We start from the raw sequence: 26020 nt of genomic DNA, 5'->3' as shown, positions 1-26020 counted from the left end.
TATTTGATCTTATTGGGAGTCCAAGGCACATACTATGCAGAGATACCATAAGGTGGCTGCTTTCCACTCCTGAATCCCCTTAGATTTCTGGTCTATTAAAATGACATAACAGTATTTGCATGAGTCTACTTCTCCTGCAGGCAAAATTCCTATTGAAATCAATGAGCTGTCCTACAAGCACGCTTTGGGTTCTGAATTGCCACTTAATTAATTTACATGTTATCACCTGTCTTTGTTTGAAATCTGCTAGCTGAAATTTGCTCTGTGTACTGCATGCAGAATGAAAGTGTTAGCAGCAATAATCCCCATCCTGCAGGCACTGCAACAGGGTAACTCATTGTCAGCTAGCATATGCCTTTGCCTTCAGGTAAAAGAATATAACCTGTGTCAAGATTTGCTTTGCATTAGCAGCCAGAGTAGTGAGACTATTGTATATCTATCCATACAAGGAAACTAAATCCCTCCCTGCTGCTTACATGAAAATCTTGGGTTTTTTTGGTAGAAAAATGAGAAGATTTTATCGAGGCTGCAGAAGCCTATGAAAAAAACTTGAACATGAGACACACAAGTAAGGCTAATGTATCTGTACACTGAAGAATGTCCAATGAGAAAATTAACATAAAACAAAGTTGTTATGTCTCATTTATAATTGTTCAGCCTCGCTATTTGATTTGCAAGTAGACACAGTCACTATAATATCCTGCTGGGTTGTTTTACAGTTCTAGATGTACCCAGTTATAGCGTCTGCGTGTTCCATACACACCTTACAGTGAAAACATTACTTATATTGCTGATTCATCTCAAATCTTTTCTCAAGCTGCACTGAAACCTCACAGTCTGTCCTTTGGCCTTAGAAGGAGCCCAGTACCACCTGGGATATCTATTTTTGTCTTCTGAAAGAGTATTCTAGAACAGCAAGTTCTTACCCCAATATACAAAGGATCTCCAGTTGGTTTCCATTACCAGGACTGCACACAGCAGAAGAACAAAGTTCTGTGACCTCCAGGGATTGGCCTGTTCAGGGATTTCAAGGCAGAAAGGTTCATCACCTTCTGAAAAACATAAAGTCAGAGGGTGAGTTATGGACATACAGTACCAGCAGTGCCACAGCATTTAACATACCATATAAAGATTCTAGACTGGAAAAGGGGAGATTCCCTATATATACCAACACTGATTTTCAGCCTTAGGAAAGCAGCCTTCACCATTAGATAATTAGTGATCTGAGTGCCATCCTTCTGTATTCTACAGGCCTGAGTAGCTGCACTAGCGGACTGTCCCTTCCCAGCTCCCATTCTGGCTTCACTGAAGTTTAGATAAGCAGCCAGTTGATGACAGCTCACAAGGAGGATTTTTAATTCTTGGCCTTAACATTAAAATAGAAAAAGAAAAAAGGTGATTCTTTATTTCCCATGGGAATTATTTTAGCTTTAAGTTAAGGCTGTAGAATAAGGACTACATGGCATTCCTGATATTAGTGCTTAGCAGTCAAAATACCCTCAAGGGTTAAAAAGCAAAACATAATTAGCAGCATCTTAGGAGTACATCATTAAATTTGCATCTTTGTCATTAGTATAAGATGGGTATTCTGAGCATACAATCAGATTCCATTCCCTACCACATTATAAACATTAGCTCATGCTCTTCACATTTCAAAGGTCTTTCACAAGGCTTCTGTCTGAGGTCCTCAGTTGGACTTGCAGCCTGCTTGCAGGGTTTTATGGATCCCCATTCAGATTCACAGGTGTATTTTCAATTGTGGGGTGTCTGGGTTTATTTTTTAGATGATTGACAAATCTCATGCAACAAAAAAAAAAGTCCATTAGATGATGATGCATTTTCCACTGGCATCACAAAGAAGAGTCTGAAGGGAATCTCTGGAGCTGAGACTGAACCCTCCTTATTTTTGCGTAGCAAATTCTGCAGGAAGAGCTCCACTGACTTGCTAGGGATGTGATGTAGGGTCACTAGTCCTGCGGTCAGTAAGATACACAACTCTCTGTAAAACATCAGTCAAATGTAAATTCTTGCACACTCACTGATCATTTGTGGAGAGTAAGATGCTTTTCAGTAGGGCTGGGAACAGAATATTTTCTGCTCCCCTCAGACTCACCTTCTAAGGCAGGTCCTCTCTAGCTCTGTTCCTGTTTGATTTCAGCTGGCCAAGGGAGAAAAGTTGGAAGACGTTGAAGTGGTGTCTGACCCACCAGATGAGAGTGCATCTCTAGAAGTCACTGTGGTAAGTGAAGACCTGTAGGACTCACAGCTGAATATACTTTTCAGTTTCAGATTACTAATGGGAGAAAATGAATAGCAGTGGTAACAAGCCATAGGGACCAGTGTCTGTGCTTCTCAAAGCTTTTATGTCCTGTGGGGAGTCTGCTGTAGTCACAGCAAGATTTGTTTTGTTGAAACTAACTTTAGATAGGAAGAACTAAAATAATAATAATAATAAAATTAAATGATAATTGAGTAATTATCAGAAGGTAATTGGGTGATTAAGGACTTCTTTCCTTACTTAGGCATCTCCCATGTGTTAGACCATGAGGAAAGTTTTGAAGGTACTGGGCAGACTTGTCCTAACTCTTAATGGAACAACCTGCCTCTCCGTAGTTGAGAAGAGGGACAAAAGATCATGAAGTAATTCACCATCTACCACATCTTTGCAGTATGCTGCATTAGGTGGTGTTGGTATGAGCTTGCTGTAGGACCCTGGGAAAGCACACTGCAGCACTACAGGGAGTAAATGTGTCGTATAACTGTAAAAGATAGTCACAACGTTTGCAGCAAGTGCCTATAGGTGCTCAGCCTGTGGAGGGCAAAGAGGGAAAGCAGAGGGATTGTGTGTCTGTTCACAGAAGATGGTTATGTTCTCACAGTGTTCTGTGCAAAGAATAAGTTTATTAGATGAGACTAAATCCATAAAGCTACAGATATAAAGGCTGCAAAGTGGAAGCCCCTTTGAGCACCATAGTCAGAACCAGGCGCCATCCCCTAGGATGAAGATAGACTGGTCCTGCTTGGTACATGTAAAGAATGATGAAAACTGTCCCCACAGTCTGCAGCAAATGCCAGTTGTCGTTTTGGGTGATGCCATATAATGGTAAAGCACAGAATGAATAAGAAGCCTGTCAGAGATTTTAAAGCATTTTGAATCAAATAACTGTAATCAAGCACCTAATCAATACATTAGATTCAGTGTTGTGGCCCTCAGAATCATCTGTGCTGCACTGCTCTTTGGGTGGCTCTTTAACCCTTTGGAAACGAACCTGTTTCTAATTCCATATCTGTACAGTAGCATGTTACAAGGCATCAGTGAACAGTAGTAGCAGGGAGATGTGTGTTTAGGTGTAGTGCTTACTCTGGTGAACAGGCTGTTGGCTGCATCCTGCTACCACTTCTGCCCACCCTCTTTGTTTTACTTTGCTCATTCTTTTCACACACGAGGCTGACACAGCTATGACACTTACTGCAATATACATTCCTCCTATTAAACAGGGAATAATCTTTCATTATTATAAGCTTTTTCAATTTTCTTAAGGCCTTTTACCACTCTGCCAGCGTAGCATAATTTATTTTGTTGAATGGGTTACACACATTAAAGTGTGCGAAGCTGTATTTATATGTCTCTGATGAGTTTTTTGCTGGCCTAGTGGATCAGCATTTTCATAGCTTTCGCAGTGCAATTTTTCACCTCAAAATGAGGCTTCAAACCTGCTGACTTCTGCCACCTCATTGCATTTCTCAGTTCCAGATAGATGGCAGAGGGCCTGGCATCCTCCCTGGAGTGGAAGCTTCTCAATTCTGTCCAGAACAGCTGAAAGCTTTTAAAACATCAAGCTACAACTATCCCTCAGAGCTTCAGTTATTTAGTTTTCTGGCTTCACATCCTTTGTTTAAGTTGCATCTCTTTACTTATGTATAAGAACTATATTTAAAGACGTTTTTTTTTTTTAAAAAAAGACAGTCCAGGCTGTGTATACACTTGCCTTTAAGAATTGCAGTCATTCTTCCTTCCCACCTTTTCCCACCCATAAATCCTCCTCCCTCTTTTAGTTTAAGCTTTTCTTAAGCTATGTAGCAAAGCTTAAAGGTTATGTGTGATTAAAAATGACAGAGTACACTCACATTGGAGTAAAGTGGAAACTTAGTTTGGAACAAGTACTACTATCACTGCTAAGAGCTCACACAGATTCATTTAGGACACAGTGAGGTACAGTCAGTGCTGCCAGACTAGGCCAGCCTTGCTTTCCAGTGACTAAGAAGGAACAACTCTTCCTAGATGGTCTGACAGCAGACTGCAGTCACACACAGAACATTGCTTCATCTACTATAAATGCCCTTTGGGAATACACAGGTTCAGCTGAGAATGATATTCATACAGAGGTGTAGTGCCAGTTTTTAATTGAAGACACGAGCCTTAGGGAGAACACTTGTGTAAACATTGTCTCTGACAGTACTAAACTGGTTATCAAGAAAACCACTGTTTTTCCTAAAAATAGACTGAGGATATAAAGTTCAGGGAGAGCAGAGTCTTTCATCCTTGCCCTGTGTTAGTGGTTTGCTGTCAGTGCAAACTGAGCCCTTGAAAACATGATGTGTGCTTCAATGTCTTTTGGACTAGGGGGGAGGAAAAAGGAAAATGCTAATACTTAAGCAAGGCTGAACAGAAGGTGGTAGGTGACTCCTGGAAAAACTGATGCTTGGTTTTAGATGCACAACTGCCACTTCTAGTCTATTCACCCATGTTTGCTTTAGCTGAGGAGGATGCTTACAAGTCTCACTTATGCACACAGCTCTTCTTGCACAGCCACTCTCTGACCTCCAGCTGCAAGAAAGCACTGGAGCAGCTCATTAAGCACTATTGCAGGTGAGCTGCTAGGACAACCTTCATACTCACTGCATTTGGATGCAATCCAGTCACACAAATGACTTATTTTTAGCCTTGCTTTCTCCTGAGCAGTATGTATTAAAACCTACCTCTCATCAATGCCGCCCTTACTTAGCTAGCTTTGCGAGTAGTTACAAGAACATCCACATTTCTTGATAAATTAGATTCATTTCTATGTTTTGGGGTTCTTCACCTGCCTGCTGAGGGTTCTAAAGGCTGTCAGAAACAGAAGGCAGGAAAAGTATCAAATAAGATAAAATTACAACATCAAAAGAAGCAAAATAAAAGGTGAACATGTTGTTGAATGTCTGATTCAAGCAAGGCATTTTTTCCAGCTATTAATGCCAAGCCTTGATTTGTCCCCCATAGCAGTCCATTCCTATAGTTATTAGATGTTTTACTACTCATTCCTTACTTAAACGCCTCTTTCTTTTGCACAGTGATGTAGCATAGCATCAGGGAGCAGAGACTGGAATCTAGAAATGACAGAAGCTCACAATTATTTCCTTACAGGAGGCATCCTGCAGTGTCATAAACTTGCATGAGGCCAACCCCAACAAACCCAGGAGAAGATTTCTAGCAGACTACAACCTTGGATACCAAAACAGAGCAAATGAAACTGTAAGGAATCCTTAGCTCAATCTGTGAGCAAACATACAAGTTAAGCAAACACCAACCTAAATTGCTACTAGTATATAAACATTACCTCCTTGTCCAGCAGTGGAAATTCCCCTGCAAAGTAAGAAGGGGATTTTCCACGAAGCCTTCATAAGATCTCTCTCTCTCTTTTTTTTTTTTTTTTAAACTTTTTAACTTAATACTTCTTACACAACAGAACAAAAATACCAATTTAAACCAGGCAAGCATGAAGCACGTTACCTTTGCTTCCTTTAACTCTGAGCACTGTTCTATCCCCCTCCAACTTTGGTGCAATCAACGCAGCTGTTGCTACTTCACCTTTTATTGCCCTGCTATCCCCCAGAAACCTTTGCAGCATTCCCTATTTCTCCTCTAGCCTTTATTTCAGTGGGTTTTGACCTACTAGGAAAGTGAATTTATTTCAGGTGTAGCATTGCTTTTTAATTACATCTTTATCTAATGAAATTGTGCTGTGCTAAATGTATTAATGTTTTCTTCCTTTCATTCTGTCACGTAAAACAGATAATTCTTTAAAAAGTTTAAATTCAAAATATCTTAAGCTTATTTCTTAGTGGAGACCAATTCACAAACTTTGACATCCTTCTGTAATCCATTATCTGCTGCAGCTCTATATAAAATATGAGGATTGGATCGCTAAGAGGATAATGAACAGGTTCTTAAGGAAAAAAAAGGTAAAATCGTTTTGCTGACCAGAAAAAAATAGTTCTTTTTAATCCCCTTTGTGTGCCGCTGCCTCTCCTGCAATATCTAACTGAAGTTTTCCTGGATTTAGTCAAGCATAACCTTTCTTTTTCTTGGTTCTATTAGCTGGCAAGGTATGCGGAAAAAGTGTTTCATTTTATTGGGTTTTGTGCAACACAAAAATGAAAACATCCCTTCATGATTGTACTGTGACCTATCCTACAGGTAACAGGTTCATGGCTTCCTTGGGGAAGTAGTCTTTTAATTATCTGTCACAAACACCATGCTCATGTAAAGTATGAGGAATATACATCTCCATAAGGGATGTATGCTTGTGATTAAATATATGGAGGAAACATTAGGGACCTCCACATGGTCTGGTCATCTGAGGTGCTTTGGAGCACTGTTTTCCTCAGCATTATGAAGGCCTTACAGATGTACAGACAATGTGGACAAATGCCCTTCACGCCATAGCTCGTCTCCAGCTGTGAGTTGGTAATGCACATAAGAGATTCACATGGATTTGTCTGGAGCCAAACACAAGTCACAGGTAGCAATGAGGAGAGGATGGCTCAGGAACCTCAGAGGATGAGCTCTGGGAAGGCACATGGATATTGGCAGCCAAGACAAACCTCCCCCTCCTCTCCCGACCCCTACTAGGGCTGGCGTGGGGCTGCAGGTTCTTGGGTATGTGCGCTTTGTGGGTATGTGTCTGGGGCGCTTTGCACAAGGTGAGCCCTCTCTGTGAGCCCTAGAGACTTTAAAATGCTATAAGAAGCTTTTTAAATGAAAACTGAGACACTGATAATCCCACGTGGCTGTTGGACACTAAACCAACAGTATCTGAGTCTTAGTTTAGCTCTTGTAACTGGTCAGAAAATCTTATAGGCCCAATAGTGATCACAAAGCCCATAACTTTATAGCCAGAAATTATGAAAAAATTGTAATAAAGCAACAACAAATCCTTAATTATTTTAATGTCAGATAATTCTGACATTACCGATTCCTCCTGCTTACGTGTAGCATCCAGAGCTTGAAATTCCTCTAAATGGGTGCCTGTCACTCTTGTTCCACAATTGTGTGGGTAAAACCCAACAAGATGAGTTTAACTTCTGAAAAGGTGAAAAGCCCTTTAGGTCTCTGCAGGATACTTTACTGAACAGAAAAGCTGTGCTTTAGAATCCAGCTTATTAAAATGGCAAAGTCAAGGACTGTCAAAACCATGGCAAATGCTGTGAGCCTGTCATACTGAAATTGTAGGGCCAGATGGTGAGAAACTTTCCCGCTGGTCAGGGAACTTTCTGAAGGCTCAATTACTTATGTCAGATTTTTATTGTTATTATTTAGATTTTTTATTTTATTTTTTCATTTTGGAGGATAAGGACTAAACTGGGATTACCTCTCATTTGTCATAGGCTTAAGGCATTTATCACCTAGTATACACCAGCTGCTTTGTAGTAATGTGAAGTCCTGGAATAACCTTTTCATTTGAAAATGCCTTTGGTAAAGGAAGGTCTGTTTACTTGATGTGCGTTCTATGTACCTCCACAATCTTAGCAAAGCAGAACTGAAATGCAGTGGCACGGATTTTGTTATTTTCTTAAGAGATGTGAAGTAACAGAATGTTTGCAGGACAGTCCTAATCAAACACAAAGGATGCCTGAAAGAATAACCAGTGCTGAATACAGACTAATCACTGACCTGGCAGCTGGTTTACTATGCTGATAGCGCTCTTCAACCAACCATACCAGGCCCCAGGAATCTTTATCCAGCTGCTTTGCTTTCCCCTGTATTTTGAAGGCATGTCTTGTGACCTGTCACTTGCTAGATGTGTTTGATGTGAAATTTGAGTCTGTCCGTAGTAAATCTTACTGCAGGAATGTGCTTATTTTGCTCTCTGCTGGAGGTAATGCTGAATAGTTTAGTTTCCAGTTTTGTTGACGTTTCAGGTCCGGTTTGTGTTGTAAAGGTGATAATCACATTTTAGGAGGAAAATTGGCATGCGTGGTCTACAAATAGGAGACCCACAGCCTGCAGCTTTGCTTTAGCTTCCCCCTGCCTGTGGCTGCCTACAGGGAAACAGGACATTTGTGTGAAGCTCACGGGAGGAGCGGTGCTAAAAATACTGATGGGCAAGTTCACAGCTAAGGTAAATCTCCTAGAGGTAAAGAGGCTTCTCCACATTGCATTTTTTATAAATATTGATTTCATCATCTGGGAAGTACTTCCCAGATTCCAAAATATTTAATAAATGTGCAACCCCTTTGCTCTTAGAAATTAAAGAGATCAAATCAAAGAAACAGCAGATCCAAAACAAAAGCACTTTTCAATGCTGCTTGGTTGCACAGAGATTACAAAACTGCATGTTTTGTACTGAAAACACCTTCATCTTTTAAAATAACCAGCAGGCATATAAAGTACAGGGAATAATGACAATTACTTTAGGTTCAAATAACAAAACAAATGTGTTGAGAGCTAATTAGAGCAGCTGATAATTGATCAAAGCTAGAAAAGGAAAATCTTGTGCAAGCATTGCTTTATGTTATCTATAAACTTTTTTCTAAGTCAAGGCAATTCTTAACTAAGAAGGTATTTTCATACCACATGACAAGCATTACATGAGAATCTCATATAGAAACTTATTCTTCTATAGAAAGTGATTTTGTTTATTTTATTGTAGCAGATCATACGATCAGAGATGGTACTTTACTCTTCTTACTGACACCAGGGCAAAGGAAGCTGTACCTTGTTCCTCTAGTTCGTGTGCTCAGCTTTGAAGAGACTAGCCTAGTTTTTGCTGAGCATTGCAAGAATACACACAATATGCATTGCGTCATTTCCCCATAAGGAGAGGAAAAGCAAACCAACCAACCAACCCATCTTCCATAGAGTTCTTACTCAGCACCTTCTAGTTAGAAGCTGAGTAATGTCTTGAGCTCCTCAAACACAGCATTGTTTATTTCTGTCTGCAGTCCCTCTATCCTAGATCTGAGTTTGTGTTCCTCAGTGCATGGCACTGCACTCTGAGGATACTTGTCACTCTGAACACACAGAGCTGTGCAGTGCAGTGTTCTTACTGGCAAGTATCCTGGCTTATAAGCTGGGCTGTTAAAGGTGAACAGTAAGAGTTAAATTGCACAGCCCATCTTTGGCACGATTTCTAAGAATTGAAGAATGATCTACGGTGACTTCAATTTAAGCCAATGGCACATATTACTAGAGACCGTTTTTCTCTGCACTCAGTGTCTGTCCTTAGAACAGGACAGGAGATGTCACACACATTGTGTGTGATTCTTGTGACTCTCACTAAAAAATTCCTCATTATGAAGAGGCATCATTAACATTTTCCCACATAAATAACACATGCCTAGACAGGACAACATCTCATATGACTGAACATCTGTATATTTACTTTTATTTCTGCTCTTTGCCCATGTGTAAAATACGTGCTTACCAAGAACTGGGAAGTGAACGGTGTATTTCTCCATTCCCAGAGATAACTGTCAAAGTACACCCAACAAACTGGTGCTCGCATTCCTGTCTCCAGCAGCAAAGTGATTAGAACTGTTAGTGTAGACCTGTGCTAGCTGCATACCTATGCATCACTATGTACACTGGGAAAGGGAAAGGATGTAGTGTCTCATACACCGATACTAGGGTCAGTTTTACCAGGCATGTGACTGAATAATTCCATGCCTCAGCAATCAAGTCATCTGGGAAACCTTTCCCATAGCTCTACTTTGAGACAAAAGCTTTTGCATTTAGGAGAGCACCACAAAAACAAATAAAATAAGACCTTAACGCCAGTGTTATAAGCTACATATGTTTTTCCCCCCAGCAAAGAATTAATCAAGCTGTTGAAAAAGCTCAGGAAATGACAGACTACTGAACAAAAAGCAGGCAATTCTGCACACTCAAAGTACAGAGTGGGAAATCTAGATACTGAACTTGCCAATTTCAAAAAATCCACTGCAAAATTGCTCACTATGGACAAGTTTTGGGGACTTGTGAGATTGATTATTGGCTTGGTGCAGCCTAACAATATTGCCTGGCACTTCTGTAATACTCATTTTATTAAGAAAAGTAATTCTGATCATTAGTTTCAGCATGAAATAGTTTTCACAGAGGCTTTTTTGTGTTAGCCTATGAGATTCCTCACTACAGAAAGAAATCAGTATGTCAGTGCAGTGCCGCACATCTTTGAAGTTAGCAAAATTTAACTGCCCAGATGTTTCATGAAAGGTTTTCAATTCAGATAGTATTTTCAGCCTGGCTGACTACCAGAAAATAAATACCCTTCAATTTTTCATGCAGCCACCAGAGTGATAGCTTTTCTGCTCTACCCTCCCCCACCGCAGTGTGTTTTTGTATTCAGGTCCCATAGTGCCACCTCGTGGCCAAGGAGACAAACAAGCGAATATTAAAAACAAAAATACCATTTTATACTGAATACAGATAAAGACTTTACTATGTTTTGTCATTGTCATACCTGAAGTCTTTAAGTGACTGTTAAGAAAGGCTTCCCCATAACACTCCTATCCTTATGAAGAATGCAAAATAAAACCTCAGCTGCCTGACAGTTCTACACTTCTGCTTTTTAGAAACACTTCTGCTTTTTTTTCCTGTAAAAACTTCTGTTTGTTCCTGAAGGTTGCTGAGGATCTGTTAACTTCCCAACCAGTCAGTACTCCCAGCACATCTCAAGAAGAGATTTAGAGATGGACGAGGTAATTTGCAGAGGCAGTAATCCCCATAAGATCAAGGAAATCTAATAGGTAAGCACCCTTTTTTTTCCAGCCAGTGAGCCTACATTAGGGGGGGAAAGTAGGCCGGTGTCAGGCATAGTTCTGACACAGAACTTGGTATGTTCAGAGCCCAGGGCGCACAATGTTCAGCAAACTACTGTGAAATATTTACGCTACTCTCCACAGTTTAAACATCAAGGTCTTGAAATGGAGCATAGAAGCTCTCTGAGTGATGAGCTGCTGAACAGAGATGAGACAAAAACATGCAGGTCACGTGGGAAGCAACCAAAGGTGAACCATGAAGAGAGACACTGACAGATCCTTAAGATTTCCCCTTCCTTCCTTCAATGAGTCCAATCCTTTCTGATCCTCACAGGTGGCTGAAGACCTGCTAGGTCACAGCAATAAGCTGTTTGCAGCATGATCCATTAAGAGTAAGGCGATGGGGTGAACAGAACTGACCTTTCCTTTTATCCCTCCACACTATCAACTGAGAACATTTTAAAGCCCGAGCTCCCTGATATCACCAAGTCAAAATGCTCACAAAATAAAACCACCTCAGGTAGATAACCCTCATCCTCATCTTGAGTCTCTGCAGAAAGCAAGGCAGAAAGAGCCCTCAGCTTGCTTACGGTGTTCTACCTCTCATCACTGTCAAGGAGAAAGACCTTCTAGAAGTTCCATCTCTGCTGCCTCTTAAGTCAATAGACTCAGATAATGGGGCAAAAAATATCACTGAAAGGCAGTTGGAGAGGACAGGAACAGGAATAACAGTTTTCAATGATACAGGAACAAAATGCCTCATTTTTTAAAGGCAAATAATGTTTCTGAAAGACAGAATTACCTGTTGATATCTTACACAAAGAAAAACAGTAAGTGCAGAGTTAACTAAATGGAGAGGAGATGCATTAGCCCGCTTGGATTCCAGGTCCATGGGGAACAGCAAGCTAAGCGAGTCTGAGCTGCTCTGGGAAAAGGATGTCTCTTCAGGATTAAGGATCCATGCTGGAAAGTACCAAGATCACAAGTTTTGAGTGGGTCAGGAACACACTACCCTATACAGACAGGATGTTTTGTCAATTGTAGGCAACGCTTTGTCAAAACTAAATTGAATATGGTGCAACTTAAAAGTTAGCAAAAATATTTTCTTAACTAATTTCCTCCAGCAGTCAGTCTAAACTCTACAGAGGTCAGCAGAAGTAATAGTACTAATTTAAACAACTGGAGAAATTTAACCATTTTAAGCTACTAATTACCTTCAAATATATAATTAACTCATCATTTTATTAAGTAGGAGAGACCAGCTGCCACTTCCACTTCTTCCATTCCAAATCAGCCACCAATAATAGATACATATGTTTGAGGTCAGTCAATTAATCAATTAGCAGAAGCATCAATACAGATTGCAGCTATTGATTTGAATACAAGGAGACAGTGGAGTAGCCAACAGACCACTCCAAAGAGAAATATGCCCTGGCAACAAAGGTGAACACTTAGTTTCCCACTGACGAGGGCTGGAGCACCTCCCCTATGAAGACAGGCTGAGGGAATTGGGCTTGTTCAGCCTGGAGAAGAAGGTTGCGGGGTGACCTCATTGCAGCCTTTCAATACCTGAAGGGAACCTACACCCAGGAGGGGAGTAAACTCTTTGAAAGGGCTGATAATAGCAGGACTAGGGGAAATGGATCCAAGTTGAAGGAGGGAAGATTTAGGTTGGATGTTAGAGGGAAGTTCTTTACTAGGAGTGGTTAGGCCCTGGAACAGGCTGCCCAGGGAGGTTGTGGATGCCTCGTCCTTGGAGGTGTTCAAGACCAGGTTGGACGGGGCCCTGGGCAACCTGATCTAGTAAAGGTGTATGTTTGGTGGCCCTGCCGGGCAGGGGGGTTGGAACTACATGATCCTTGAGGTCNATGTTTGGTGGCCCTGCCAGGCAGGGGGGTTGGAACTACATGATCCTTGAGGTCCCTTCCAACCCGGGTCATTCTGTGACATTTACACATGAAGAAAACAGCACACTATACAGGAATACGCAGTGCAAACAAAACCAAAAGTCATTACCCCAGAAGTAAATCAGAGCAACTGATAGCCAAAGCAATACAGAATGTTTACATTGCCTCCAATAATTGATACAGCCTGTCAGAAATTAAGGTGTGGGAGTTTAGATGGAAACAGAGTCAGATTTGACAAAGTATGGCCTTTATAACAAGGTTTCTTTATTCTCACTTGGTCTTCATAAAGCTGATACCAAGTATGATCAGACAGAGCCAGTAGCAGTGCAACATCTTTTTTGTGATTGCCTGTAGATACCTAGCAGGAAATACTGCCATTCAAAGCTGAATTTTCAGAAGGTACTGAATTTTCCAGGTATTGAAAAGCCACAGGGCCCCATTTGCTATACAAGAAAGTTTTATTTGCTGTCTAATTTTAATTACAGCAAAGGCAACTGCAATCTTGCTGAATAGACATCTTCTCATAGGTGGTTTATGACTCCAGCACATACAGGTCCTGTCCTCTTTGGACCAACATAAATCTTATACCTATTCCCTGCTTCAACAACTGAAAGAGCAAAGGAATCTTTCTTTGTGCACGTCCCAGTACAGACAGGTTTCCAAAGGTAATGAGAAGGAGGGGAGGTACTTGGCATTATTCTTGAGTAGTTTCCCAAATAACTTGATGTCCTCTCCCTCCTGGAAAAAAGTGCTTATACCAACTTGGACAACAGATCTACACACAGCAGTGAAGTGCCAAACTGTGTGTGTTTGTTTTTAAAACTGCAGGAATTACACAGAACGTGGATTTACCAGCAGTACTGCAGGGCTAGTCCAAGGCACTGCCTATTCTGCCCCTATAAGTTTGGTACCTCCCTGAGCTGCTCTCATGATGTACTTAACAGCAGCTTTAGTCTTCATTCAGAAACTGACTTATGCATAAGGGACATTCTAACTTTAATTGTTCAGAAGTATGCAGTGTTTTCATTTAATAAAAATCTTTTTAATCATTACCCTACCTTTTCCCTCTGGAACCAGCTCTGTGTTCAGCATAAAGCAGTAGGTAGTGTTCTGTTTGCCATCAAACTGAGCAGGTCTCAGTGAATTCAGCTTTGCAGTACATGCGCTTTTCCTGTTCCAATTACTGTAGTTACATAAAACTTTAAAGCTGTTTCTTTAACAGCTCAATTTGAGAACAGCTTTTTCCTTTTACTGACGAATTACCACAAGTGACAAATGCGTGTGTGCTAATACAAGTTAACATCTGTAGTATCCAAGGCTGAGATTATCAAACACTACTCCAGGTACAACCGCAGTCCACACTGAGGAACACAGATGGGGATGAGACAGCACGCTTAGCCTTTCTGTTTCTGAGTCAGGTACAGTAGGATAGCTAGGGGGTTCTTCAAATCACACATTACCAGACAGCCTGGCACAGCCAGAGGAGGTTACAAATACATCAGCTGCAACTTGCAGACTATGCTTACAACAGTTACGTTACATCCAAGCCTTAAACTGGCATTGCTTTGAAAACAAGCTAGTTGGTTAAAGCAGAGGTCAATCATCTCTTTTATGGCTGAGTAAATATGGCACACGGACACATTTGGACAGGCAAACATAAGACTGGTGAATAAGAGCTGGCATAGCAGTTCCAGACTCAACTCTGAGGAGCTTCTGCTTTCTAGAGCAACAAAAAGCTGTTTTTTCCTTCTGTGAGAAGTTTCCTGGTTCTCACCAAGGTTTAAACCCTCTTTCTGGGGTTCACTCTGCTTCTTACATCTCTCTTGTTTCATGCTCTAAGCAGGATCCTGCTTTCTTACAAACACCTTTTTTTTTTTTGCCTATTACAGTTTTTCCTTCACATCCCTCCAACTCTTCATTTCTCCCTTCACAAATGAGGAAGAAGCCACTACTATTCAACCACGGGGCTTAAACTGAAGATATAGCTCTCCAGACAAATCGCTAAACCTCAGTCTACCTCAGCCCCGACCACTACTCTGAGATCTGATAAGCTCCCATTCTACAAGCAGGCAGTACCAGGTATTTCACCTCCTTGGACTTGCTTTTATCTTTCCTTACAAAATTACTCGTACCTCCTACCACAGTAAACTACTGAGCAGAGAGTAAGATGTATAACACGACACACAGCCAACAGGTTTTAATAAGAGTCTGCGTGAGGAAAATAGATTTGTATTTTCAGAAAGAAACATGACTCTAAAAGTAGCTGATATATGATAGCAGGAAATATTTAGACAAGAAAATCAGCAAGGAAAAAGGATATCAGATTTGTGACAAAATTGCCATGCATCATAAAGTGACCAAAAAAATCTGGATAAAGGGAAAGCACAGGAAGAGATGAGTTCTGGATGTTTGGTGGCAGTAATTTCAGGAGCAGACAGCTAATGACACTGATCCATTTCCAGGTGCTGTAAAGGTACACAAGCTGCGATAGGAGAATGACCACAGGAAGATAAATCACTGAAAAAGAACAGCGTATAAACGAAGCATTGTTTGAAACAGGTTAAGCACGCTTTGCTATGGACTTATCAGCTAACTTCCCTCTACCTGCTCATATTAAAGATGATGGATTCACTGAACACCACAGCACAAAAGCAGTACGGGAACTGGCCTGAGAAAGACCCTTCTGACCCTGACACCTGCATGTGGAAAGGTACAATGGAAAGCAGGTTTGATGATAGTTGTCCTATCCAAGTGGTTTAGAAAGTAAAGTGTTGCTGTTTTCTTAGTCCCCTGTAAGACCTCTGTTTTAAAGAATCAATTGTTTTCAAAGAAGCAGATGGTAATTAATTTTAGTGGGGATATATGTTATTACATCAAAGTAAAATAAAAGCAGCTGAACTCAGTCTGCAAGCATTCAGTAGCATAGGTCAGATATTTTGGAGTGCAACAATTGAAAGCACTTAGAAGCTTGCTTTAGAAATAATAATAAAGTTAATTTGATCCCAGTCTTACATACCCCAACATTTTGATCCATGTTACTTTTTAAGAGGATAGAATACAAGCAATTGAAACAGAAAGTAACGTTCCCTGTCGGGTTTTGCCTGTACTGTAAGAGAAAACACTGACCAGCAGCCATAACAGAGGTGACATAGATGCAGTGTTATAAAACTTGATTGCAACCAAGAGTGGGCTGCTTTTTGTTGCCTCCCTCCCACCTTGCTTCTTCCAACATTAAGAAATGCATTGCAAACCTGTGGGTCTTCAGCAGATGCTCACTATCACTATAAAAACCTTTAAAGATATCCAAAAATTCAACTTGGTTAATCTATAACCTAGATTAGTTAGTAATAATAGCAAGTTTGCACTTAGTAACTTAACTATTTAACTTAGTACTGAGCCTACTGCACACACAGGGGGAAAGAAAACAATACATGGACTCCTAGTTACTTCAGGCAAAGCAGAGTGCTTTCTATTCTCAAGTAATCATTTTATCTGTGGCAATGAAAAAATATACTGGTTATTGCGTGTTGGGCCCACATCCAACAAATGTTAGCTTAGTACCTTTCAATTGTCTAAATGCCCTAATAAAAGAGCACGAACCAGTGAAACCCTGCCAAGCGCTACAATGGCCTCAGCTGAAGGACGAAAGTAACATATTGCAGCAGTTCAGTTCTACTACAGTCAGAGCACTATCAATAGAGCTGCCAGCTGTTATCCACAGTGGAGTAAAACCCAGAAGTGCAAGGCAGCTCTGGTTTTACCAATGTAGTTTCATGTAGCAGAAGCTATCTGCTGATAGCTAAATAAATATTAAATAATACTCCTTAAATTAAATACTTATCTGCCAATTTTTCAGAGCAGTTGCTGGCTTGTGCTTACCTTCTGTAGGTTCTCCTTTTCCTATTCTAGTGTAACCAGTTAGCACCAGCAATATTGTCCCCTGACCTGTGTGCTAGTATTAAATTACTGCACTCAAAAGACAGCAATTGAGACCTCTACCCTAATCTGCCTTGAAAATGCATTTTATCAGTGATGTTAATACCAGTCAGCTATAGCAATCTTCCTCCCCTCTACCTTCAATTAAAAGAGAACTTTCTAGAAAAGCAAATTTAGAAGTCTCCCCATCTTGCTTCACTGTATACTCCTAAATGACTCAATTACTGTGACAGTACCCAGATACTTCTGGAGATTAAGAATCATCCTGCAGAAAATAATGCTCACCACCCCACCCCTCAAACTGGTATTTACATCTGTAAAAGCAGCCGGTTAACTAAAATCAGGTCCAGCACTTCATTCAGCTACTCATAAACAAACATGAAAGTCATGAATAAACATGAAAGTAAACATCAGATGGATAGAATGTTATCTCTGCTGCTTTTGTTTCAGACTCACCCCTCAGCATCTATAGGACAGGACTTATAAACTCCACTATTTTCGAGTGGTTTGCATGATTCCTTTCACATGTGTGGCTTAAAACTTACAGACTTTTGTTACCATACCACACTTGGCTGCAAGTCAGCAAGTTTAAGAGCCCCAAGGTGCTGAGATCTAATAAAACCTGACAGATGTACAGTCCTACAACTAGAGACTACAGCAGCTATAACACTGGAAGGAGAACTGCAGTTAAGTCTATCAAACTATGTGATTATAATGTATCCACAAGAGCCTTCTGTTGCTTTTCTTCTCCTAATCTAGCATTGTGTCCCATTTGATGTATGGGAAACCAAGAGCAAAGGTAGCAATTAGAAATCTAGTGATGGTCAATCATTTCTTAGTACGTAATCTGATGAATTCTGTCAAGATTTTATAATAGTCTCACCTGTAAATGTGAAACACTGGAGTTTTACAAAGCTCATGCTTTAATTGTGGAGGAGTCTATATGCATGTAACATCTCAGACTATTACATTTCTGAGAGCAGTCTTGTTAAATTAACATTTACTTGAATAAACCTATGTGAAAAGCTTAGCTTTTCCAGTATAATCCAGGTGGCTCAGCCTTTAACGAGAATCAGATGAGAACTGCATTACTGCTAGCAGTTGAAAAGAGCCACATCAGCCAACTACACATCAGTATATAGACAATTCCCTTGTACAACTCCACATCACACACCTTAATTATTCCAGGAGATGGAAGTATGCTGACTCACAAGTTGCACACCAATGCAAAATACGTTCTTGGGCCTTCAAGACAACAGAAAAGCATACAGATGTTCCAGATACCTTCAGAAAAAGGGACACATTTGGCCACCTTCTTTGTTTTGAATTGCATATTACCGAAGCATCCCATTTTAGATGTCATTTGTAACATTCAGTACAGTGTAAGCCTTAGATTTCATTTGTGCATGGCAATGAAACAGCTGAACTTCAGAGAAGTTGTTTCAAAACCAGTTTCAGTAGTTTCAGTTACCTGCTTTGGTGGACGAGCCATAACTTCGCAGCCCATTCTAAAAGGCTGCCCTTCTGTAGGGGCGTGGAAAGAAGCTCAGTCCCTCACTAAATGTAAAGTTTTATTTATAAGAGGTTCACCGCGTTCACCGGTTAATATTTACATTTATGCAACACAAATCAAAACAAAAAGCCATAATTATAAGGTTGGCTGACAGACAAAGCTACAGACAAACAATAGTAGAATTAATTGTGATCATTTCACTCTGATTTAGTCCAAAGTTTTAGAAATTCTTAATCAGATTAGCGGGAAGAGCAGATTTGTCCAAGTCATCGAAGTATGGGTGGTTCAAGGCCACTTTGCCAGAAATTCTTTTCGCAGGATCATAAATTAACATTTTCTGGAAGAAAAACAAAAGAAAACACTGAATATCTATCTCATGAGGGAGTAAATGTGAAGCAGATACAAATTTAACCACAGTAATAATCAGATAACTTGAGATACGTTCTTCCCTATGTTCCATGATACCTCACAGAAGTAGTTATTCCTACCTAGAAGTAAGAATGGTATTAGTGTCTAACATCCCAAAGTGAAAAGCCATTTATCCACAGTCCATGCTTGTATCATGGTACCATGTGCATCAACAAACCCAGAATCAATTATCAAGTTGCAATAATTATTAGTCTCGACTTCTCAGTTAAGGGAAGCTGGTCAAACTTAAGCTGCTAAAGCCTATAATACTTTCATAAACAAGTGATCACGCACTTATTTTACTACACTGATATTGAAAGAACTGTTGTGAAGCAGCTTGTTTTCAGTTTGGTGCAGCTGTTCACAGTTGAAATATAGCAACTGTTCAGCAACAAGATCCTGGTTAGGAGAGAAGTATACTTGCATATGTAAAGCAGATGGATCTGATAAAAACAGTTCTAAAACATGGATTTCATTTTGAAAAGTGACTTGATTCAGCTGAAGAACTCAATAATGAAGACAATGGTAGAAAATACAATGGAGATGCCATCCCCTCTAAAATAGTTCTCGTAACTTACTAGAAGAGAGGCAAGAGACCTGCTTTGCTATCCATTAAAAAAAATAAAAGCACCCACAGCTTATATCGTGCAATCTGGCTCAAAAGAATTATGGAGTGACCGCATGCAATTGTATGCTTGCATGTAGACATAATTAATTCAGATAGATATCCTACAGTCCTACCAAGCCTTATGAAGGTTACATGGCTTTGGACAACTGAGTTTTTATATCTAGCATAACTTTAAATTATCTTAAAAGCTTCCTTAAAACTAGCCAAATCCCTGCCAACAGTCTGTTCCATTTTACTCATCCTTACTAGAGGAAAATACACTTCTAAATCAGTAAGTATACTACCCCATTTTAAAGCTAGCTGTTATACATATTGCCTCCATCTTCAACAGCCTACAAAACTACAAACACTTTCACTGCCACATCCGTGCTATTGCTCTAGGAACAAGCTGTTCATTTCTGTTGCCTTTAAAATTGTATCACTTCAGCCTGAAGCAGGACTGCAGGAAATTTAAATGGATTCCAGATGCCTCAAAAAGGAGCCATGCCACCGTCAGTAAGCAGCTATAGAAAGCTCAAATTTTAGTCTTAATCAAAGACAAAACTTGATGTAATTCAATATGAAGATTAGTATACTGTTAGGATCACTTGATTAATGATTTTTTGGGTACATTAGTAGCAGCCAAAAACATGCTTTTTTCATGATGAAGCCACCACTAAGCTCAGTCCAGTACTTAGCAGGCCAGTTAAACGTATCCAAAACACTCACTTGCCTGTTCAATTGCTTTCGGCTTTTAAATAAGAACAGTAACAATTCAATTTCAAACTCATTTTATAGTGATGCTCTCAGTGCACGGGTTGAGGATAATTACTCTGCAAGTCAGCTCTTTCTGTAAAATACTGCTACAAGCCATCCAAAGAAACTTTAACAAACATTGTTTAGTACGCCAACCTGAACTATGGCTCTGTTCTCAGGAAGAACAAGTGAGACATTGTAGTTACTTGAGCTCCTTGAGTAACAACACTCCATTATACATAATAAACGACTTCTCTTGTTTATGTCTGCATAAAACAGGAGCCAGCTACAAGGGTAATTGCTTTACAGGGCCCTCCTTGTAGCAAGGTGGTTCTGAAGTTCCAGCTTATCTCAAGATGCATAGAACAAACCCCGACTATAGCAAATCTGTGCCATGTAAATGGATCTTTAGCAAAGCCAAATGATCGAGTCATCCAGGGTCATTCTTGATGTGCACATAAGCACGTCTAAGAAATAACGCAGATTCATCTGCAGTGACAGTATGTGAACTAAGTGAAGTCTGAGCAGGACCTTGTTAAGTAAACTTGGCCACACTATTTTAACTGCTTGGCCATGGAATTGAAGTAAACTCACCCTAGCCACAAAATACAGAAGCCATTCAACAACAGCCAAACCTCCAAATTAATATTAAGATACAATTGACACAGACCCTGCATGCTGACCTAAACAGCCTCCTGATTCGCAACTAATCAATAAATCCAGCTTTTTCCATCACTTCATTCATTTACGACCACCACAAAAGCTTAACAAAAATGAGCCAGACACTATTAGTCCACATGCTACCACATGAAAATATTTCCAACTACATGAACAGTCATACAGACACATAATTAATGCTGGTGCCAAGAATGTATCCACTACAGGCTTGTAGAAATTAGAGAGTACTTGAAACTACCTGCTCATTTCTTAACAGGCAGTTTAGGAGAGAATACTTACAGACAACAGATCAAGTCCGTCCTCATCTAAGTTTTGGACATGTGTTTCCAGGCTGCCAGGTTTCCATTTTGGAAAAGTGTTTTTATAGTCTTGCAAGGATTCCACATCAGGCCACACATCATTGTTGGGTGTCCCTAAAGCTCTGTGCAAGCATAAGCACAACATTTGATCAGTTTAGTATGAAGACTGTAGGCACTGCTGTGATTTTAGTATGTTCACAGCAAGGGATAGTTTGTTTCAGCATGACATACCTGAAGATTCTGAAGAGCTGGTCAATCTCTGAGTCCCCATGGAAAAGTGGCTTTTTAGTTGCTAACTCTGCAAATATGGTACCTATGCTCCATATATCTACAGGAGTGGAATAACGAGCAGATCCTAGCAGTACCTCTGGAGACCTGTACCACAGTGTCACTACCTATTAAACAAAGAATTCTTTATTAGATAAGTTTATAGAATCAAGTCTTCTAATTGACTGTGACCACAATGGCTCATTATTTACTAAGGAGCATTCAGCTTTTTTGATAAAAATAATATCCTGTTTGGACTAGAAGCTACAAGCATCAGTGAAAATACTTGCATCAAACTTCACTTAAAAGTGCACAAAATTCTATTGCAGTAGTTTCTACTGCAAGCAAAGCAGTTGCCTGCACTCCTTCACAAAGAGCAGGAAGCACATCTTTAGCATCTGACTGGTCTGGCCTATCTAACATACTGTCAAGGTAACAGCAGCATCCATAAGATGCATTAGCACTTCAGAGTAAAACAGGGTCTGGGGGTTGGAAAGCCACCAAGTAAAACTAAGCTGAAATATAACCTTAACGCTACTAGCTTATGACACCTTTAAAAGCTCCATGATACTATTTGCAGCTCTTTCATAAACAACCAGTACAAGGAAGCTGATCAGCCTTGTCCAAATGACCAAAAGTATGTTCAACTCACTTCATGAGTGTACACCCGCACCGGAATTCCAAAGGCTCGAGCCAATCCAAAATCTGCCAGTTTAATCACCCCCTTGTCATCTATTAGAAGATTCTGAGGTTTTAAGTCTCTGTGCAGAACTCGTCTTGAATGGCAGAAGACGATACCTTGCAAGATCTGATACAGGTAACTCTGCAGACAGAGTGAGGTCAGAGGGAGGGGGGAAAAAAAACAACATAGCCTTCAGTGAAGTCAGTGGTTCTACAACATAAAGCTGTTTCATTATATTAATTCCATAGAATTAGATCCAAAGCATTGCAAATATTGAGTTCAACCAGAAATTCATACAAAACTGAGTTTAGTTCAAGGCAGTTAGTTTCATTAGTTAGGCATAGTTTCATTTGAGAGCAGAACTTTCTTTTAAAGAAAAATTCATCTTATTATTCACAGCTGCCTCTTCAGTCCTTTTTCCCCTCAAGGAAATACAGACAGTTAAGATACAAGCAAGAGTTAAGACTTGCTTATAGCTTTGTAGGGCACCTTTAATTTTTAAGTTATACTAAGAAATTCTCCTCATTACCTTAACACGTGAACGTTCCAAATACTGGCCTGACGGAATAGTATCCAAGTATTTCTTGAGGTCCATGGAAAGGAATTCAAAAATGAGGTACAGCCTTGCATCCTGCATAAGGACATCCTGAAGACTGAAAATTAAGGGTACAGTCAACTCCACTGCAAAGTACGCAGACCCGCTGGCTTGTTTCCCTTCTCAACAGGGACACAAGCTGATGTTTCTAGGTTCCTAATAAGAAAGGCTTACAAAGCTTTCTCTCAGTCTTCAAAGATTAACTGCACTGTTGTTTGGAAAACTGAACATATATGAGACAAACACCTTGTATGGTTCCTCTGAATCTTGTGTTTCCTTGTGCCTAGCATGAGGCAGGGGAAGGCTGAAGAAGGTATCAGTACCTAACTTCCATCTGAATCTGGTTTACTATAGCAGAATCATTGGAAGACTTTAAGGGCTCTGCATTAGAATAGGTACCTCCTAGATGCAGCAGGAGTTGTATGGGTTTTTAAGCATCTCCTTCATCCTTAATAGATTATAAAGGCTTTTAAATACATGCATTCATCCACTGGGACACCACCTGGATGAACCTTGGCCAATTTCAGGCCACATTAAATCCAAAGTATTTTACTACATTAAAGCGCAAGTATTTTGTACAGAAGACATTGACTACAACCAGTTCTTCACATCAGGCAGCCACTGATGGAAGTTTCAGGTGCAGATCAGAAGTGCCAGCTGTAAGCATTATAGTGCAGCGCCGACAGCTCTGCCATGGGACAGTAAGGAAGTGCATGGTGACAAAGGCCCACACCAAGAACACTGAAGTCAGACGAATAAGCCCACGATAACAAAAAGTTCTGAGGCTGACTTAAACAGTTTCCCAGAAGCACACTGTCTCCATTCCTCCAATAACCACTCTGAATAATTAACAGAAATACTTTTCTTTAATTCTTAGAATAGGTGCAGCAGAAGACAGTCTTAATTAAAAACCAGTTTGCTCTCCAGATTTGGGACTAAAGTGTAATACGTCTGCTTTGCAGCAACTACACAGAATAACTGCCTCCTTCCCAGAACAGTGGAAAAATAATTTATCTGAAGAGACCTGGTGCCTTTCAGAGAGTACGGCTAAATACCAGCGTATGCCTACCAGACTATATTGGGATGACGCAGCTCTTTTAATAAAGATATTTCTCGGATAGCAGTACTTGGAACACCTTCCTCCTCACTTTCTAGACGTATTTTCTTCATTGCAACCACTTGGCCTGTAGTTTTGTGGCGCCCTTTATACACAACACCATAGGTACCTGAACAAACAAACAGGGAAACGCATATAGGAAATACTGGTTTCAGGTGCAGATAAGTCATTGCAAATAAGAACTGCTACATAGGCAAGAATCCTTATGACAAAGTAGTGCTAAAAGTACTATGGGCCTCAGCGGAAAATATAATCGGAACTAGTGGTAAATCTCAAAGAAAAAAATAACTATTTGAACCAACTTCTACTTTTGATAAAGGAAGGGCTCCCAGTGAAAGGGAGGTTGTGACAAACATCTGCACGGGCCTTCTTTTACATTAAGGTGCCTTACAGTAAACCAACATAATAGTTTTAAATGCGCTTCTGCACACGGGTTCATGGTATCACCCTGTGACGGGAGCAGCAACAGCACAGAACCCCAGTAAAAACACCTGTGTAGCACTTTTTCCCTACCAGGGGCTCCAAACAAAAGCACAGCCACCCAAAGTGCAATTTCAGGAGCAACTTGTAAGGAAGGGCAGTTGCAAAAGAATAGATGTGTTCCAGCTTCCCAAACAGGAAAGCCGACTTCCTGACTCAGAACGCTTTTGCCCTGCAGTGGCACGGTGCACCACTGGCCATCAGTGTGAAGGGAGATGGCTCCCAGCACAGAGCAGCTGTTTCAGACACTGTCACCTTCAGAAGAAAGGCAGCCTGAGTGCATTTACATCTATATAAGACTCCATAGAATGCCAGTAGTTCTCCGGATAGCAGGAGGTCACAATGCTTACAACAGCTGGCAGCCCAAGCTGCAGAACCTCGCAAAGCTCCAGGCAAGCTTACTTACCCTCCCCAATCTTCTCTATCTTGGTGTAATCCTCCATGGCTGTGGGCACACCTGCAACAAAAAAGCCGTGAGATTCAACAGGCGCTCCTTGAATGCAAACAAAGCCCCAAAAGCTTGATGATTCAAAAGGGGGGGGAAGGAGGGAAGAAGCGTTTATTAGGGGACACAGCTAAAAAAGCCCGCCATCCCTACATACAAATACACACCGAATCAAGAGGGAAACGTGGCCCCAGCTGGGAGCTTTCCCAGTCGTACGTTAACGGCAACCTGCCTCGGCCTGGAAACCGCCCGCAGGCAGCGCACGAGGCCGGCAGCCCCGCACCGCCCGCAGCCCCCAACGCCCCCCCATAGCCCAGGGCCCGGCGCTCCGTCCCTCCCCGTGAAGGCCCGAGCGGACGGACCCCGCTACCAGCACCCAGCCCCCATCCCGACCGTGCGGGCGGCCATAAGGGCCCAAGCGCCTGCACCCTCCCCCCTATGCGCCGATACGGCCGCACTCACAACTAGGCCGCTCAAAGCCGGCGCCCCTCGCTCCCGTAGCGGTACCACGGCCAACCGGGCCCGGCGCCGCCACCAGCTCCGCGCTGCGGGCGCTCAGTGCTCAGCCGGGGGCGGGCGACGAGGATTCGAACCCGCCGCTCAGCGCTGCCGCCACCACCCACCAATGGAGCAGCGCCGGGATGATTCAAAGCGACCAATCGGAGCGCTACGATCCGGCGGCGCCAAAGCGACACGGAAAGGCGCCAGGAAGAAGAGAGAGAGCGGCACGTCCCGCACCACAGCGCCACCTGCTGGTGTGGAGGTGTCCCCCTCCAGCATACAGAATCACAGATCACAGAATGACCCGGGTTGGAAGGGACCTCAAGGATCATGTAGTTCCAACCCCCTGCCTGGCAGGGCCACCAAACACACATTTACTAGATCAGGTTGCCCAGGGCCCTGTCCAACCTGGTCTTGAACACCTCCAAGGACGGGGCATCCACAACCTCCCTGGGCATACATCAGTTTCAGCAACATAAACCCTCCGCTTTGCCCTCCCTCAAGGGGAATTATTGCTCCTGAGAAACAGGCACCACACGTGCCCTTCGGTTTTTGTTTGCACTCCCAGCACTTGCTGAGATTCCCTGCATAGAACAAAGCTGTTGCATCGCTTTGGGAAGCCCTGGGCAGGAGCACAGCCTCAAATCCAGCACAGTTTGTAGGTAGTGAATCCGACGTGCTTTGTACACACACAGAGAAGCTCTCTCCTGTGTAATGAATCCAGCACAGCCCAGGCTCAGCAGCGCACAGACTGGCTGCACAGCTGAAGCAAAGTGTTAGTGACACATCCCTCAGGCCTGACCGCATGGC

General features: G+C 41.4%; 1 protein-coding gene and 1 long non-coding RNA gene across 4 annotated transcripts; one reads left to right on the top strand and one right to left on the bottom strand.

The window, feature by feature from the left end:
• The first annotated feature begins 617 nt into the window (after nt 1-617).
• Nucleotides 618-22057, top strand: LOC107315683. Of its 2 annotated transcripts, XR_001556016.2 has the most exons (8): nt 618-1074; nt 2159-2239; nt 5405-5512; nt 6157-8381; nt 10883-11007; nt 14816-15005; nt 15389-15636; nt 21971-22057. It is a non-coding gene; the product is annotated as an uncharacterized LOC107315683 (long non-coding RNA). The 2 variants fall into 2 exon arrangements; XR_004307739.1 differs by having other exon boundaries at nt 618-2239.
• CDK1 (cyclin dependent kinase 1) lies at nt 18416-25345 on the bottom strand. Of its 2 annotated transcripts, none has more exons than XM_015866267.2 (8): nt 25172-25345; nt 24671-24721; nt 23737-23893; nt 22602-22725; nt 22043-22213; nt 21355-21518; nt 21104-21245; nt 18416-18712 (listed from the first exon to the last, which is right to left on the bottom strand). In XM_015866267.2, exons 2-8 carry the CDS (start codon nt 24705-24707, stop codon nt 18596-18598), a joined length of 912 nt encoding a protein of 303 aa, XP_015721753.1. In that variant the 5' UTR covers nt 24708-24721; nt 25172-25345; the 3' UTR covers nt 18416-18595. The 2 variants fall into 2 exon arrangements, with proteins under 2 accessions (XP_015721753.1, XP_015721754.1); XM_015866268.2 differs by lacking the exon at nt 25172-25345 and adding an exon at nt 24877-24932.
• Nucleotides 25346-26020: the final 675 nt, after the last annotated feature.

This window comes from Coturnix japonica, chromosome 6 (genome assembly GCF_001577835.2).
Source record: "Coturnix japonica isolate 7356 chromosome 6, Coturnix japonica 2.1, whole genome shotgun sequence".
NCBI lineage: Eukaryota > Metazoa > Chordata > Aves > Galliformes > Phasianidae > Coturnix > Coturnix japonica.
The sequence above is the reverse complement of the archived record's forward strand: the minus strand, read 5'-3'. Positions and strand labels throughout refer to the sequence as shown.

Excerpts from the sequence above, each read along its gene's own strand:
- CDK1 (XM_015866267.2), bottom strand. The coding sequence starts at position 24,707 with ATGGAGGATTACACCAAGATAGAGAAGATTGGGGAGG. Across the intron at positions 22,726-23,736 it reads CGTCATCCCAATATAGTCTG|TCTTCAGGATGTCCTTATGC; the intron begins GTAGGCATACGC and ends CTTAATTTTCAG. Across the intron at positions 22,214-22,601 it reads TGGAACGTTCACGTGTTAAG|AGTTACCTGTATCAGATCTT; the intron begins GTAATGAGGAGA and ends CTCTGTCTGCAG.